Genomic DNA, 18,657 nt, shown 5'->3' on the forward strand with positions numbered 1-18,657 from the left:
ATAATAGCATGCCATCGCAAATCCCCACGCTTTCCACCTAACTAAGGCAAGGGTGAAAAATGGCAATAAATTCCACCAGGAATGACCCAATATCCGTTTTTTATTTCAAAAATGTTTTTTCCCCGTTTTGACCACTGTGACCTTGAGTGCCCACTCCCTGGGGCATGAACCGGGAGTCAAATCCAAAAAATCGTTACATATTTCATGCATTCCCAATGTTCAATGCATATACAGTTTCATTTAAAACTAGAGCAATTACTCCTACAATTATTAGATTCCAATTACAATTACAATTATTAGAGCAATTACTAGAGCAATTAATTAAATGTGACTGCGTCGCCAATACGCCTCCGCGTAGACCCTGCCCATGATAACGGGTGGATGCCCTCATTAACTGTCCTAAAAATAAACAGGTTTGTTTAAATCCCTTCAGCTGTTCTCAAGTATCACATTTTTAACCAGACAGGACAGGTTTCACGTCGCTTGGTTAAGCGGTTGTGGAGAGGGGTTTTTGTAAATATCGGCTTTTTTCTAACATGGCTGCCAAACCACGTGACATATGACATCAAAAATGTACACTCTGCATATGTGTGGGTAGGAGATCACGTTTATGAAGTTTCGTGTTGATCAGATAAGGTTCGTTTTTCTATCCAAGATGGCTGCCAAACAACATGACCTACAACATCATCATTTTCAAACTACAGTATATGCAACAATGGTGTTAGATGACATTTGTAATGTTTCACATTGATAGGGTAAGCGGTTTCTGAGATATAATTATATAAATTTTCTTTCACTCCAATATGGCTGCAACACCATGTGACTGATGACATTTTCATTATCAACTTTTAATCGCCATGCCTAGTCGATGACACACGTAGAGTTTCGAGCCGATCGCTTCGGTGGTTTGGGAGATGTTCTTTTTAAGATTTTAGGTTAAATCCAATATGGCTGCCAAACCATGTGACCTATGATGTCACAAATTTAATATTTCAATACAAATGGGTCATAGATCATCTGCATGCTATTTCAGATTTTTAGGATAAGGCATTCCATTAAACATTTATGGCTGCTATACCACTTCACTGATGATGTCAGCATTATTATGCTGTTGTTCCCCATTGGGAGAACTTGACAATGTGCCAAGTTTCTTTTTTTTCCCCCCCATTAAGTGGTTTTGGAGAATTTTTGTTTAATTATTTGCGTTTAATCCAAGGTGGCTGCCATACCACGTCACATTGCTATGACGTCGCAATTATCAAAAAACATTCTACATGGGTGTCGCTCCGACCCTGAAAGTTTCATCTCAATTGGACATGTGGTTGCTGAGAAAAGCAAGGTTTAGGCCGCACGGATGGACGGATTTACGTATGGATAACGGAAAGCCGAAAACATAATGCCGCTGTTCGGGGGTGGAGGCATAAAAACGTTTTTAAATGTGCCTGTAATTGCATTTTTTGGTAGTCGAGCTTTTGAACACACCTCAGGGGGTGGGGCCAAAATGATGCTGCTCTTGCACCTTCTGCCATGTGGTGTCATAACTACCAAGTTTGGTGAATTTCAGCACAACCATTTAGGAGACAGCATGATGGATGGACACACCCAATTATAATATCCCCCCCCACCACCTCCCCATCCCCCACCACCCACATTTGTTTCAAAAAGTGTGGGGATAGAAAGCTTACATCTATCTATAATTCCAGCAATCTCTGTGTGTCTGTGTGTCTGTGTGTCTGTGTGTCTGTGTGTCTGTGACCGCTGTTTCTCGACAACCACGGGTCCGATATACTTTAAACTTGCCAGGTATATTGCTGGGGACCCGAGGATGTGCCTTTTCAAGGTTTTAAATTAATCGGACAAGTACTTACCGAGCTATGGCGATTTAGCCGTTCGCCGTTCGCTTTGGCGTTGCGAATGGACCAAACCATTGCATGTAAATAGAGGGGGGGGTTCTGTGGTCGTTGCGAATGGACCAAACCATTCATGTAAATAGAGGGGGGGGGGGGTTCTGTGGTCGTTACTGCCACGTGGTTTCAAAGTTTTTTTTTGTTGTTGTTGTTTGCACGCATGTTTTTTTGCACCCACGTACGGGCACGCCCTAGGATGTTTACACACACACACCCCTACAAAAATTTTTTTTTTTTTTTTTTTTGGCAAGGAACGGGCACCCACGTACGGGCACGTCCTAGCTTATATATAGTACGGGCATGCCCTAGTAATTGTAACACAAGCACGTTCCTCAGTGAATGATGGAAATCAAAGGCTAATTTGTTATGGCTAATAAGGCTATCCTGCGACCAAAAAGACAACACAAGAATTCTTAAGAATGACTTTGCTATGAGGAAGGCTTTTGTCCAAAGCTTGAATCGGTTACAACAATTTGAGCGGGTCAGGTCCGAGTTCAATTACCCCAGACCTTGGAGAAAGCGGCCTTTTTTCCGGCTCAAACGGGGCCGAGGTAATGTTAAGTGACTAATAATTAAAAAGGTAAATCAAAAAAAATAAAGAACTGTGAAGCATGACGGATGCGTGTAACAAGTTATTACGTGTGATATTGAATGACAAGTGAGTCATTTGTTGACCACTTCAGACCCGACCTCCCCACTTGTGACGCTCGTAATTGTGCTGCAAAGATGGCTACTCCACTACGAGATGCGGTGGATTGCACTAATAGATGTGCTGGAGTGTTTTCATCCTATAAACTTGTGGGGCATAACGTTACAATAAGTCATCAGGTTTCTGCGTCGTGAAGATGTAAAATCGTGTGACATTCTTACAAGAATGGATGCACAATATGGTACGGATCTGATGCAGAAAACACGTACGCTTGGTGCAAACCGTTTCAGAGAGGATGGGTGAGTTTTCTCTGGCAACAGACACTGATTATCACATGCACATGTCTGTCATATACCGGTAATTCAAAAATATATCACAAACATTTCAGTCACTTGGCTGTTGATGTAACAAATCTGATGAATAGCAACGTATGGGGAACGGGCTCTAAACTGCTTTCTTACCACATCGGATGGAACAGAGGGCTTTTCAGCCACAACATCAGGAGCAAGCTGTCCTTCTACTGGTGTGATCGTGCCCTGTGACCCCGGTGGTGTAGGTGGGCGGGCAGCCTCGGTGCTGGTATGGCCCACCGTCGCTTCCGGCTGTTGATTTGCAATCGGGAGCGAAACATCAGCCTCATCTGTAGACTCCCCACACAATGACGACTCAAAGAGTGGCTTGCCATCAAGATACGTCTTTGTGATACGCAGTTTGATTTCTGGAGAGCCAGACTGGCTTGGGCACGTCTGCAGGCGACCTGGTGTTGAAGGGGGTGTGGTGGAGTGTACTGAAAAAAAATGGGCAAGGAGAAAAGGAAATGCAAGTGATGACTAACAAACAAGTGGATAGAAAGAGAAAGATCAATTCAAGTTCAAAGAAAGCCTTCAATTGTAGGATATGGCAACAAAACATTTGTTTGGCAGCACAGTGCAAATGGCACCATAACAACAAAGGGCACCTAACGAAGAAAGGCTGGTAAGCAGCTGCCATCGAATGATCACGTGGCATTAGCCAGCAGGGATTTGGGTGCCTGAGAAAGACAAGCCGTGACACCAAATACACGACAGGTGTAGAACTAACAAAGCTGAAACCTTAATAACAGACAAGCTGCCAAGCTCAGGTGCAACCATTTCTTTTTCCATAACGGAACTGCATAATGGCGTCCGTTTGAAATAACAAGACTAGATTTACAAGATGGGAGCTTTGGAATAGCAAGGCCGCAAATAAATATGCCATCAATATTTCTGCGGAAATGAAATGAAATGCCATTGTGGTGTTAAAATTTTGCATCCATCATTAGAATGTCAAATAATTTACAGCAAATTACAAGTAAACACTTCTCAATGCTCACAAAAGCTGTGCAATCAAACATCAACATCAGAACACCACACGGTGTTTGAGAACACGGTGAACACAACACCACATGGTGTCGCCATCCCCCGACCTGCACATGCACACCCTACACGGACTCACCTGGAGTTTGGCCTTCAGGCTGCAGTCCAGCGCCATTTGACATCTGGGCGACAGCTTGTTGCAGGATTGCAAGTGGCCCATCCGTAGACTGCAAATGACCATTACAACGCCGTAAGCTGTCGCCACCACCGCCACCAGTAGGACAGCTATTCGCGCTGGAAGCTACCATGTCGGACCCGTCTGGCCCTGGGGTTGCACCGTCGCTCGCATGCGAGGACGTGTTCCCCATAGCGCACGAGCTCAATCCGCTGCTGTGGTCCATCGCCTAATGGTTAACATCTGCGGAGAAGGGGAGGTTGGAATAGCTTACCTTCCACTGATGTCAATCAAAGCAACCCAGAGGTTATGGGTACAGAATCTTGTAGTTCAAAGCACATTCGTTTCCAGCACAATATTCAAGCCATGGCATCGACTTGTGGGGAGGAGTGGGTAGTATGGAAGGGGAGTGGGGAGAGCTCCAAACAGCAAGATCAATAAAATATGAGTACAGTACTGTACAATACAACTGCAATTGCTTTTGGCTTTGTGTTGGAGGCCAAGAAGCAAGAAGATTCAAAGCAATAACGCACTTAAGTATCACTTTTCACCCCGTTATTACCCAACTTTGTCAATACACCAAACACCTTCACTTGGGCTTCAGCCCAAGAGATACGCAGTAATATTGGCACAAAGCAAAGCTAGCTAATTAAATGGTTCGCCACGTCGATGCAATACCGGACTTCATCAATGATCTTCAGAAATAGTTCCATCAAGGCAAGTACTGTACAGAAGGACTTTATATATAAATAAATAAATAATAATAATAACATGTTCCCTTACAAGGAACGTGGACACAGGGGGAGGCCATTTGGCCTATCAGAGCCTGCACTATTATTACCAACTCATGGTTGTTGGGCCATGCTCCATCGGTATATCCTTAAATGCAAAGCATCAAGCAAGGAAGCAGCACGTACCGTTTTTAAGGTCTTTGGTATGACTCGGCCGAGGTTCGAACCACCGACCTCACAGACTCGGAGCGGACGCTCAGACCATTAAGCCACCGAGGCTGGCCTTGATATATTCAACATATATATATATATTTACTGGTAATTAAAATTAATTACGATTATTGGGTAGCTGATTTCTAAATCTTCAATGACAGAAGAGCCAACCTACCTTCAAAGGTAGTCCTTCGTTAATAGCTACAGCAGGGTATACTCCATACATGTATCGTTCAAGAAGCAAGGCCTTTTTAACCACACACTCTTCCTCGAAAACTACAACCACTCTCTTTACTCCGACATCCCACAAATGCCAACTGCCTTCACCCCATAAAGCACACGTTTTATGAACTTTTAATGAAATAGCAAATACCTTATGGCACTCCCTACTCCCCTTCCATTTAAATTCCCAAAGTGCCCGAGTAATTTGATCATGCGACAAACGACGGTAAGGAGTCTGTAGACCCACCACCCTCCCAACATTAAAAAAAAATCAAGTAAAAATTAAAAAGTAATAAACACCATGGTAATCAAATACTCTCTCCTTGGCAGATGAACTATCAACCATTGTTTGTTACCTTCTGGATAATATAAACCAAAATAATAACACCTGCACCATGAGCATCTTATAACATTGGGTGTTTAGATTTATTTAAAGTAGCCATTCAAAGGTCAGAAAGTCTGAGGATTTCATCTGCACCAACTGGAACAAAATACCACATGAGCAAAAATAGTGAAAGCAACATGTACAGATTCATCAATACGCAACATTAATAGAAACAGCAAGGAAAACCATCGAATAAATTCCATATATATTTAGGACAGACAGTAAAGTGGCGAAATACAGACAGAAAAAAAATACCGAAACAAAAAGAGACAGACAGCCAAAAAAGGAGAGACAGAGACAGATACAGGCAGACAGACAGATATATAGATAAATAAAGACAGACAGACACGGACAGGGGCAGATACAGAGACACAGGCATATACAGAGACAGAGACACAGGCATATACAGAGACAGAGACATGGGCAGATACAGAGACAGAGACACGGGTAGATACAGAGACAGAGACATGGGCAGATACAGAGACACTGGCAGATACAGAGACACGGGCATATACAGAGACAGAGACATGGGCATATACAGAGACAGAGACATGGGCATATACAGAGGCAGAGACATGGGCATATACAGAGACATGGGCATATACAGAGACAGAGACATGGGTAGATACAATGACAGAGACATGGGCAGATACAATGACAGAGACATGGGCAGATACAATGACAGAGACATGGGCAGATACAATGACAGAGACATGGGCAGATACAATAACAGAAACACGGGCAGATACAGAGACACTGGCAGATACAGATACAGAGAGACGGGCATATACAGAGACAGAGACACTGGCAGATACAGAGACACGGGCATATACAGAGACAGAGACATGGGCATATACAGAGACAGAGACATGGGCATATACAGAGACAGAGACATGGGCATATACAGAGACATGGGCATATACAGAGACATGGGCATATACAGAGACAGAGACATGGGCAGATACAATGACAGAGACATGGGCAGATACAATGACAGAGACATGGGCAGATACAATGACAGAGACATGGGCAGATACAATGACAGAGACATGGGCAGATACAATAACAGAAACACGGGCAGATACAGAGACACTGGCAGATACAGAGACAGAGAGACGGGCATATACAGAGACAGAGAAACGGGCATATACAGTAGACACGGGCAGATACAGAGACAGAGACATGGGCAGATACAGAGACACTGGCAGATACAGAGACACGGGCATATACAGAGACAGAGACACAGGCATATACAGGGACAGAGAAACGGGCATATACAGTAGACACGGGCAGATACAGAGACAGAGACACGGGCATATACAGGGACAGAGACATGGGCAGATACAGAAACACTGGCAGAAACAGATACAGAGACACTGGCATATACAGAGACAGAGACACGGCCATATACAGGGACAGAGACGTGGGCAGATACAGAGACAGACATGGGTGGATACAGAGACACTGGCAGATACAGAGACAGAGACACGGGCATATACAGAGACAGAGACACTGGCATATACAGAGACAGAGACACAGGCATATACAGGGACACAGACATGGGCAGATACAGAGACACTGGCAGATACAGATACAGAGACACTGGCATATACAGAGACAGAGACACGGGCATATACAGGGACAGAGACGTGGGCGGATACAGAGACACTGGCAGATACAGATACAGAGACACTGGCATATACAGAGACAGAGACATGGGCATATACAGAGACAGAGAAACGGGCATATACAGAGACACGGGAAGATACAGAGACACGGGCATATACAGGGACAGAGACATGGGCAGATACAGAAACACTGGCAGAAACAGATACAGAGACACTGGCATATACAGAGACAGAAACACGGCCATATACAGGGACAGAGACGTGGGCAGATACAGAGACAGACATGGGTGGATACAGAGACACTGGCAGATACAGAGACAGAGACACGGGCATATACAGAGACAGAGACACTGGCATATACAGAGACAGAGACACAGGCATATACAGGGACACAGACATGGGCAGATACAGAGACACTGGCAGATACAGATACAGAGACACTGGCATATACAGAGACAGAGACACGGGCATATACAGGGACAGAGACGTGGGCGGATACAGAGACACTGGTAGATACAGATACACTGGCATATACAGAGACAGAGACACAGGCATATACAGGGACAGAGACATGGGCAGATACAGAGACACTGGCAGATACTGGCATATACAGAGACAGAGACACGGGCATATACAGGGACAGAGACATGGGCGGATACAGAGACACTGGCAGATACAGATACACTGGCATATACAGAGACAGACACAGGGCATATACAGGGACAGAGACATGGGCGGACACAGAGACACTGGCAGATACAGATACAGAGACACTGGCATATACAGAGACAGAGACACAGGCATATACAGGGACAGAGACATGGGCAGATACAGAGACACTGGCATATACAGAGACAGAGACACGGGCAGATACAGAGACACTGGCATATACAGGGACAGAGACATGGGCGGATACAGAGACACTGGCAGATACAGATACATGGGCAGATACAGATACAGAGACACTGGCATATACAGAGACAGAGACACAGGCATATACAGGGACAGAGACATGGGCAGATACAGAGACACTGGCAGATACAGATACATGGGCAGATACAGAGACACCGGCAGATACAGAGACACCGGCAGATACAGAGACAGAGACATGGGCAGATACAGAGACATGGGCAGATACAGAGACATGGGCAGATACAGAGACATGGGCAGATACAGAGACACCGGCAGATACAGAGACACCGGCAGATACAGAGACACCGGCAGATACAGAGACACCGGCAGATACAGAGACACCGGCAGATACAGAGACACCGGCAGATACAGAGACACCGGCAGATACAGAGACACCGGCAGATACAGAGACACCGGCAGATACAGAGACACCGGCAGATACAGAGACACCGGCAGATACAGAGACACCGGCAGATACAGAGACACCGGCAGATACAGAGACACCGGCAGATACAGAGACACCGGCAGATACAGAGACACCGGCAGATACAGAGACACCGGCAGATACAGAGACACCGGCAGATACAGAGACACCGGCAGATACAGAGACACCGGCAGATAAAGAGACACCGGCAGATACAGAGACACCGGCATATACAGAGACACCGGCAGATACAGAGACACCGGCAGATACAGAGACACCGGCAGATACAGAGACACCGGCAGATACAGAGACAGAGACAGGGGCAGATACAATGACAGAGACACGGGCAGATACAATAACAGAGACACGGGCAGATACAATGACGGAGACACGGGCAGATACAATGACGGAGACACGGGCAGATACAATGACAGAGACACGGGCAGATACAATTACAGAGACACAGGCAGACACAGAGACACAGGCAGACACAGAGACACAGGCAGACACAGAGACACAGGCAGATACAGAGACACAGGCAGATACAGAGACACAGGCAGATACAGAGACAGACACACGGGCAGATACAGAGACAGAGACATGGGCAGGTACAGCGACAGAGACACGGGCAGATACAGAGACATGGGCAGATACAGGGACAGAGACATGGCAGATAAAGGGACAAAGACACGGGCAGATAAAGGGACAAAGACACGGGCAGATAAAGGGACAAAGACACGGGCAGATACAGGGACAGAGACACTGACAGATACAAAGCCAAAGACGCGGGCAGATACAGAGATAGAGACAGAGACACCGGCAGATACATAGACAGACACAGAAAAAGGGGGAAAAGATGGAAGCAGCAGGAAAGACAGAAAAAAGGAGTTAATTATTTCTCCCCTTCGAGGTAGGAGAAATCAATGCCGCAAGGAAGGAGGTGGGAGGGATAAATAAATAAAACAGAGCGAGAGCCACAAAAACAATAACGGAGATTTCTCGGTCATGGTAATCGCCCTGCAGTGGGGCAAAGCCCGACTCGTACACCACAGAGATGCACACCATCTATTACAATCGCTTACTCAGCACATAGGCCGGGTGCTGAAAGCCACAGGGAGAGGCCTCATCCGTGCAGCCGCCATTTCAGCTGCCTGACAAGCCTTGAGAATGTCAGTCGAAACGGACTGACCGCCGCGCGGTTCGCCCAGATGACATTGTTCGCAAGTGTGCAGGGGGTGGGGGGTTTAGAGTCGGGCGACTCGAGTGAGAATTATTCGCTTCCGAATCTCAGTCAAATCGAAGAACTGTGAAAAATAAAAACTGCAGAAAAAGCAATGCCGCTGCCAAGATCTTATAATGGCGTCACGGCGCCACAAGGCTGCCACTCTGCCCGTTAAATGTGGGAACGATGACAAATTAGAAAGAATGATCATGTATGACAATTTAAAAATGAAATAAAACCACCGTTTAGAGGCCATTTTTCCCCGCAAAGCGGGGGTTGGCCTTTTCGGGGACCGTGGTAGTTGTTGTTTTTTGGTCCCCTTTTTGAAGCAATGTTTTACGGCCGGATGCCCTTCCTGACGCCAACCCTTTTTGCCGCCTTCAACGACAAACAGGGAATTACCAGTGAACTGGTACTCAATTAGCCGACCTCGGAAGGATGACAGGCTGAGTCAACATTTAAAAATGAAATGAGGAAATAAAAAGGTAACAACGAGCATACCACACAAATAGGAAATGAAGCAAAAAAAAATTGGTGTGCGTGTTAACTCTTCCTTGCAGAAAAACCACCTCGGAGTAGAAAAGCTCTCTGTGCACCAAAAGGAGGAAGGAAAATGCATGTTGACGTCACAAAAGTGACAATAAACACTTGAGCAATACAATGAATGCTTTTTAAGGTTTAAGAAAAGGAAAGATTGCCACCAACGGATGTGCCCGCCCACCTCGGGTAAACTCGAAGGTGGTCATGGTCATGGATCTTATGAAGATGTCAAATTTGATACTCGAACCTCCTGTGAGGACGAGTTGATTTTAGGAGAAAGAAAACAACAAAACGAAACAATTTCTAGGAAACAACACAGATATGCTCCGAATAGTGGTTAGGATAGGTGAGGGGGACAATTGAACAAGTGGCACTACTTTACAGAGCTGAGTTTTGTAAGTATCTAAGATAAACTTAGTTAAGTGGGTTATGTTTGCATGTTAAGGTGAGTTTTGTAAGCATCTAAGATAAACTTAGTTAAGTGGGTTATGTTTGCATGTTAAGGTGAGTTTTGTAAGTATCTAAGATAAACTAAGTTAAGTGGGTTATGTTTGCATGTTAAGGTGAGTTTTGTAAGTATCTAAGATAAACTAAGTTAAGTGGGTTATGTTTGCATGTTAAGGTGAGTTTTGTAAGTATCTAAGATAAACTTAGTTAAGTGGGTTACGTTTGCATGTTAAGCTGAGTTTTGTAAGTATCTAAGATAAACTTAGTTAAGTGGGTTATGCTTGCATGTTAAGGTGAGTTTTGCAAGTATCTAAGATAAACTTAGTTAAGTGGGTTATGTTTGCATGTTAAGGTGAGTTTTGTAAGTATCTAAGATAAACTTAGTTAAGTGGGTTATGTTTGCATGTTAAGCTGAGTTTTGCAAGTAGTATATCTAAGATAAACTTTGTTAAGTGGGTTACGTTTGCATGTTAAGCTGAGTTTTGTAAGCATCTAAGATAAACTTAGTTAAGTGGGTTATGTTTGCATGTTAAGCTGAGTTTTGCAAGCATCTAAGATAAACTTAGTTAAGTGGGTTATGTTTGCATGTTAAGCTGAGTTTTGCAAGTAGTATATCTAAGATAAACTTAGTTAAGTGGGTTATGTTTGCATGTTAAGGTGAGTTTTGTAAGTATCTAAGATAAACTTAGTTAAGTGGGTTATGTTTGCATGTTAAGGTGAGTTTTGCAAGTATCTAAGATAAACTTAGTTAAGTGGGTTATGTTTGCATGTTAAGCTGAGTTTTGCAAGTAGTATATCTAAGATAAACTTTGTTAAGTGGGTTACGTTTGCATGTTAAGCTGAGTTTTGTAAGTATCCAAGATAAACTTAGTTAAGTGGGTTATGTTTGCATGTTAAGGTGAGTTTTGTAAGTACTATATCTAAGATAAACTTTGTTATGTGGGTTACGTTTGCATGTTAAGGTGAGTTTTGTAAGTATCTAAGATAAACTTAGTTAAGTGGGTTATGCTTGCATGTTAAGGTGAGTTTTGCAAGTATCTAAGATAAACTTAGTTAAGTGGGTTATGTTTGCATGTTAAGCTGAGTTTTGCAAGTAGTATATCTAAGATAAACTTTGTTAAGTGGGTTACGTTTGCATGTTAAGCTGAGTTTTGTAAGTATCTAAGATAAACTTAGTTAAGTGGGTTATGTTTGCATGTTAAGGTGAGTTTTGCAAGTATCTAAGATAAACTTAGTTAAGTGGGTTATGTTTGCATGTTAAGGTGAGTTTTGTAAGTATCTAAGATAAACTTAGTTAAGTGGGTTATGTTTGCATGTTAAGGTGAGTTTTGTAAGTATCTAAGATAAACTTAGTTAAGTGGGTTATGTTTGCATGTTAAGCTGAGTTTTGCAAGTAGTATATCTAAGATAAACTTTGTTATGTGGGTTACGTTTGCATGTTAAGCTGAGTTTTGTAAGTATCTAAGATAAACTTAGTTAAGTGGGTTATGTTTGCATGTTAAGGTGAGTTTTGTAAGTATCTAAGATAAACTTAGTTAAGTGGGTTATGTTTGTATGTTAAGGTGAGTATTGTAAGTATCTAAGATAAACTTAGTTAAGTGGGTCATGCTTGCATGTTAAGCTGAGTTTTGTAAGTACTATATCTAAGATAAACTTTGTTAAGTGGGTTACGTTTGCATGTTAAGCTGAATTTTGTAAGTACTATATCTAAGATAAACTTGGTTAAGTGGGTTATGTTTGCATGTTAAGCTGAGTTTTGTAAATATCTAAGATGAACTTAGTTAAGTGGGTTATGTTTGCATCTTAAGCTGAGTTTTGTAAATATCTAAGATGAACTTAGTTAAGTGGGTTATGTTTGCATCTTAAGCTGAGTTTTGTAAATATCTAAGATAAACTTAGTTAAGTGGGTTATGTTTGCATCTTAAGCTGAGTTTTGTAAATATCTAAGATAAACTTAGTTAAGTGGGTTATGTTTGCATGTTAAGCTGAGTTTTGTAAGCATCTAAGATGTGGGGGGTTCAATGTACTCTTGGAGCTTCAAACTCTATTAGAAATGTGGTCAAGTGAGGTAAACGCAACATCTCCATCCATTATGCACCGGCAGGGATAACAATGTATTGATGCCTGGACATCACATCAGATGCCACTACAGACGAGCTCCGTGTACAACGGATTTGTCTGACATGACATGAACTTTCACCGATGAAAAAAATTCCTAGTTGAGAAAATTGTGGGAAATGACACCTCAACATACACAAATAGATGTGTTACACCTAACTGTCGACTCTCGAGGATTGGGAATGCGGCGAAGAGTGGGCGAGGTGGAGTGGGGCGGGCGGGGAGATGTGAGGGCAAAGGGGTGGTGGGGTAGGGGATGGGGGTGGTTAGGTTAGGGTATGGGGGTGGTGGAGTAAAGGGGTGGGGGTTAGGTTGAGGGGTGGGGGTTTGGGGGGTATAGGGTGGTAGGAAGATGGTTAATGGGATGGTCGGTGGGGGGGGGGGGCAGAGGTAGCTGGTAAAAAAGAAACGAATGCTTGAAGAAGGAGAGGAGACCAAAGTAGCGCAGCGAATACACATTACACAGAGATCGACTTGGAAAGTTAAATAAACGGCACAACGAGCACACAATCAGCTGCCGCAACATTGCTGACCAATTGCAGATGTTGTAATGTGTTCAGACCTCGGCTCAAACAATCTCAACCACAAAACCAATCCAAACAAAGACGTCGTTAATTCAATCACTACCTGCTCTTCACAGCAATGTCCGCCATTCGAGGGTTCCTCACGGCCGCGCCAAAAGCAGTGTGCGACACTTTGCCATTGGCCGTCATACGAGGAAAGCACTCATTGGCTAATTGTTTAACCAAAGCGTGCCCATTGGCTATTGTTGTCACGTGGTTTTTGAAAGCGAATTATTTCGCGTCTCTCAAAACACTTTTACGACTCCTGTCGAAACGTTACACCATTTGGAGCCATTAATTGTTTAAAAAAAAAAAAAAAATGCGCAGAATTATGATCGCAAATTATGCTCTTGGGTGAAGTGAAGAGAAAAAGAAAAGATTTGCTGCATTGAGACATTAACAGCATCATTAGGAATGTTGACTTTGCACAGGTTTGTACTTTGAAGGTTGTAAAGGTTTGGCAAAATATATAATGGCAGCGACAATACCAGAAGCGTGCTCCGTGACCAAGCAGCTTGCTGTCGCTTCCCAAGCCAGCTGTTCCTCATCAAGCGTTCCATTTGAGTGCTTAATAATAATAATAATAATAATAATAATAATAATAATGCATTTATTTTATATAGCGCTTTTCAGGAAGCCCAAAGACGCTTTGACAGAGTGCAAAACATAATGCATAGCAAAACATAAAAACAATTGCAAAAAAAAGAAGAATCAATAGGGAAATATTCAAAGCACAAAGGAGGGAGAAGGAGAGGAGATAGTTAGGGGTTACATGCTGGGGGTTAAATGTTGAATGCAGTGTTGAACAGGTGGGTCTTGAGTGCTGTTTTGAATGTGGTGAGTGAGGAGGAGTCTCTGATGGTGAGAGGTAGTGAGTTCCAGAGGGTGCTTAAGCCGCTTGGCAAGCGCTCTACAAGAAACTTGGTAACTGAACACACCACGATGTTCTCGAGGCCAGAGCCTAGATCTACTGTAATCTACAGACTTGGCATTTAATATGGAATATTTTTTTTTGTTGGGGTGAACTTACTTTTCAAGATGTCTTAGAACCAAATGTTCATTGGAATTATGTTGAAATTATTCTAGATTTTGTTAATGTGACCTTTAAAAGAAACAAAAACCACATTTGACATTTCAAAACAAATAAATTGATCCTTGAAAGTGATGTAAACTGATATCGAACTCAATTCATGGACAGTACTGTGTTAAACTTCTGTACGTTTTCCAGAAGTATCTCTTTATTTTGCACATTAGCCAAAAATTTTTTAACAAAAACAAAAGTTAAATTACGACTGGGATTACGGACAGTAAAATTACAGTTCAGTACTTCGTGTAACCCCCACGAGCATTCAGGAGAGCACGTACATGTTGAGGCATGCTGTTCACGAGATTTGCCAAGGTTTGGACAGGAATCGCTTGCCATGCAGTGACAATAGCCTGCTGCAATTCACGTACAGAGGTCGGCTGCTGGTCCAAGTGGTCGATTTGACGCGTTAATTCTGCCCACAAGTTCTCTATCGGATTCATATCCGGGGACATGGCAGGCCACTCCATATGCTCTACACCACGGTCAGCAAGAAAGTGTTGGATCATGCGAGCACGATGAGGCCGTGCATTGTCATCTTGGAAGACAAAGTTTCCTCGAAAGGCTGCACGAGCAAATGGAAGCAATGTTTCTTCCAGAATGGCCCTGTACTTGAACTGGTTCAGGTTTCCATTCAGAACAACCAGGTCAGTTTTGCCCCCTGCATGAAAAGCAGCCCAAACGGTCACCCCACCACCTCCAGCTTGGACTCTTGGCACTATACAATCTTTGTTGTCGGCTTCATGCACTTGTGTCTGCGCACTCGGACGCGGCCATCTTGACGATAGACCAGAAATCTAGACTCGTCACTGAAGATCACGTGATTCCAGTGTCCTGGCTGCCATTGACGGTGCTCTCTGGCCCACTGTAATCGGCGCTGGCGGTGTTGTCTGGTCAGGCGTGGCTTTCTCAGGGGACACCTGGCACGATAGCCTGCTTGAACAAGTCGTTGGTTGACTAGCCTTCTGGATACAGGCACATTTGTCAGTTGCTGCCACTCAGCCCTAAGCCGATTAGCTGACTTGGTACGGCCATTGCGGACTAACCGGTGCAGCTGGCGATCATCCCTCCTTGTGGTTCTGCGGGGACGTCCTGGCCTCGGTATTGGAGTCGGGACACCCCTCTGAGCATTTCGTTTCAGGATCTTTGACACCTGACCTTGACTGATGCCATACTGCCGAGCAATAGCACGCTGTTTCATGTCGTAATTTCGTAAAGCCACCACTCCATGACAAACAGCATTGTCGAGTTGATGGACCATCTCCAGAGGAAGCGGCAATAACTTTTGGAGACATGCAGCAGTTGTTTTCAACTAATACAGAACGCAACAACCCTTGTATACCCGACTGTGAAGCCAATCATCAAATGCACCTGTCCGTACATTTTGCCACGCCACCTGTGATATAATCCTGTTGTTGACTTCTTTCTGCGACAATCAGTGACATGGTTCTTTTAACAAATAAATCACCAAAGTGTAAAAGAAACTCACCAGATTGATATACTGAGTTAAGAAAGTAAACCCAAGTCAAGAAAAAAAAAATATTCCATATTAAATGCCAAGTCTGTATATGCCGCAGAGAGCATAATAGCATGACTCTGCGGTGTACGAGTACACAAAGTGCACAAGCACAACTAACTCAACTTTTTTGTCCACAAAGACAAAAGCTGAGAAAGAAAGGAACTTCTTTCTGTTCACGAGTAGTCTTCACCAAAAACTGCACAACCCATGTGTGCCCACCTGTTAAATCGGTGCACAGTAATACAAGACTACAATCAATCGCAACATCAACGTCATCATGTTTATCAGACACCAAAAATACATTTGACCATCCACAAAATGTGATTTTGGATAGAACTTGCAGCGAAACAAAAGAAAAAAACACAAAATCAAGCTAAATGCAGGCAAAATAATATCCTGTACAATAATTCATCAACATCACAATGATCATCATCATCACGGTTGCTCTTCATTGCTGAAAATGAGCTTTCACATGTGACTTGAACAACCTGAAAAAGTGAATTTGTTCATAAGACTTCAATGTATGAGTTGTGGAATAAGTCAACAAGCACACACGGATGTAGCAACAAAGGAAGGACCAGACTCCTTGCTATCTGCAGTTTTAGGCAGGGATTCGTAATGTGTTCAGGGTGCCGGCGATAACTCGCCTGTTATTCACAAATTATTCCGTGGGATCATTAACATCCATGGACGACCAGTTCAGGTACAAACCGTTCCTTCAGGTTGACGGATACCCCGACCGGGGAGAAGGCACACAAATTGGTGTACCCGGCGGGTCATATACCAGGGTCGAGATTCGAACCCAGGCGAGCTCGACTCCACCAAGCTATTAGTCAGGTTCACTGTTTTTTCGTTCAAAATTTTTGGAGATTAGCAAAACTATACATTTTTGGAATATTCAGAGCATGAGGAATCCAAAAATTAATGTTTACATTTGCGTAGACACCTTTGCGAAAATGACACTCAGGACAGTGATGAAGATCTGTAAAAGCATATTCCTGAACGGTATAGGCCTCATAGATCCTGTGTATAGGACTTATAGTTCAATCTGATACCAACAAGGCTGCTTTATTGCTTTATAAACCCTTACCTATAACTTCAAAGGACTTGCAATATCATGTATTATGTAATACAGCTTTTCACAAATATAAAGACAATGGTTTTCAATTACCTTTGTTTGTTGCTTTTCTATAATCCTGAGCACTATTTTGAGGCCTTTATTGGATTCCTTGACCCAGAAAACTTAGGATTAGCATATTTAATTAAGTTTCTAGGTTGACTAGAAGCCGAGATAGCGCAAAATATGTATTTTATGGTGGCCATTTTGAAAATCCAAAATGGCGGCCATGCAGGATTGCAGGTGCCTGTGCAAATGCCAACATTGATTTTTGGATTCTCCATGCTCTGGTGATTCCAAAAATGTATAGTTTTGCTCATCTCCCAAAATTTTGAACGAAATTATATTTGTTAACATAGTGAACCTGACTATATCCTGCCAGCCAACATTTAATGAATGTCGAGATCACATGAAACATATACTGTACTTGGTTGTATAAAATACAAAGTAAAAGTGCTTCAAGTTGGTAAAAGCAGCCAATTTCACCAAGTCTCAAGCACACACTAATCAGCCCATTAAGGCCCAGTAACTAGGAACATTTTCTGGTGGTAAACAAGGATGTATACGTGGAAAAGATCGACATGCCAAACCGCAGTGGCTGTATCAAGCTGAAGTTCAAAATGTTCGGCATGTTGCTTTTTTTCCCCCTAAAGGTTAACTTCTAATACACATAGTTGACAACAGACCTGATCAGAGGAAACATTGCGACATCAGTAATGATTATGACCACGTCAGCAGACATCTTTCTCTTCTAACCATTAGCATTTAACTTTAAACAAACATATACAATAGCTGACAAACCAGTAACCTGTATTGCTGATGAAGACATCTACTAATCTATCTATAATTCCAGTAATCTGTGTGTGTGTGTGTGTGTGTGTGTGTGTGTGTGTGTGTGTGTGTGTGTGTGTGTGTGTGTGTGTGTGTGTGTGTGTGTGTGTGTGTGTGTTTGTCTGTGACCGCTGTTTCTCGACAACCACGGGTCCGATATACTTTAAACTTGCCAGGTATATTGCTGGGGACCCGAGGATGTGCCTTTTCAAGGTTTCATATTAATCGGACAAGTAGTTACCGAGCTATGGCGATTTCTTTACCAAACTCCGCAAGCCGTTCGCTTTGGACCAAACCATTTCATGTAAATAGAGGGGGGGGGTATGTCACCGTACTCGCAAGCCGTTCGCTTTGGACCAAACCATTTCATGTAAATAGAGGGGGGGGATTGTCACCGTACTCGCAAGCCGTTCGCTTTCCGTTCACGCAAGCCGTTCGCTGGACCAAACCATTTCATGTAAATAGAGGGGGGGGATATAATTTTATGCTTATGCACGGGCACGTCCGGGCACGGGCACGGGTACGGGCACGGGATATATAGTACGGGCATGCCCTAGTCTATCTATAATTCCAGTAATCTCTGTGTGTCTGTGTGTCTGTGTGTTTGTGTGTTTGTCTGTTTGTCTGTGACCGCTG

General features: G+C 43.3%; 1 protein-coding gene across 3 annotated transcripts in view; it reads right to left on the reverse strand.

Annotated features, from left to right (window-relative positions):
* The window catches only part of LOC137422181 (histone-lysine N-methyltransferase NSD2), a 103,861-nt gene that overhangs the window by 73,367 nt on the left and 11,837 nt on the right, over window positions 1-18,657 (reverse strand). For 2 of the 3 annotated variants that reach the window (XM_068108942.2, XM_078772163.1), the window contains exons 2-3: window positions 4,030-4,308; window positions 3,018-3,343 (exon numbers count right to left, since the gene is read on the reverse strand). In XM_068108942.2, the coding sequence (XP_067965043.2) occupies window positions 3,018-3,343; window positions 4,030-4,291 (588 nt within the window). In that variant the 5' untranslated portion in view covers window positions 4,292-4,308. Of the gene's footprint in view, window positions 1-3,017; window positions 3,344-4,029; window positions 4,309-9,662; window positions 9,796-18,657 lie in introns of those variants that run through there. The other variant, XM_078772164.1, reaches the window with a different exon arrangement.

The sequence above is a fragment of the Myxine glutinosa genome, chromosome 2 (assembly GCF_964187855.1).
Source record: "Myxine glutinosa chromosome 2, kmMyxGlut1.1, whole genome shotgun sequence".
NCBI classification, from domain to species: Eukaryota; Metazoa; Chordata; class Myxini; order Myxiniformes; family Myxinidae; genus Myxine; species Myxine glutinosa.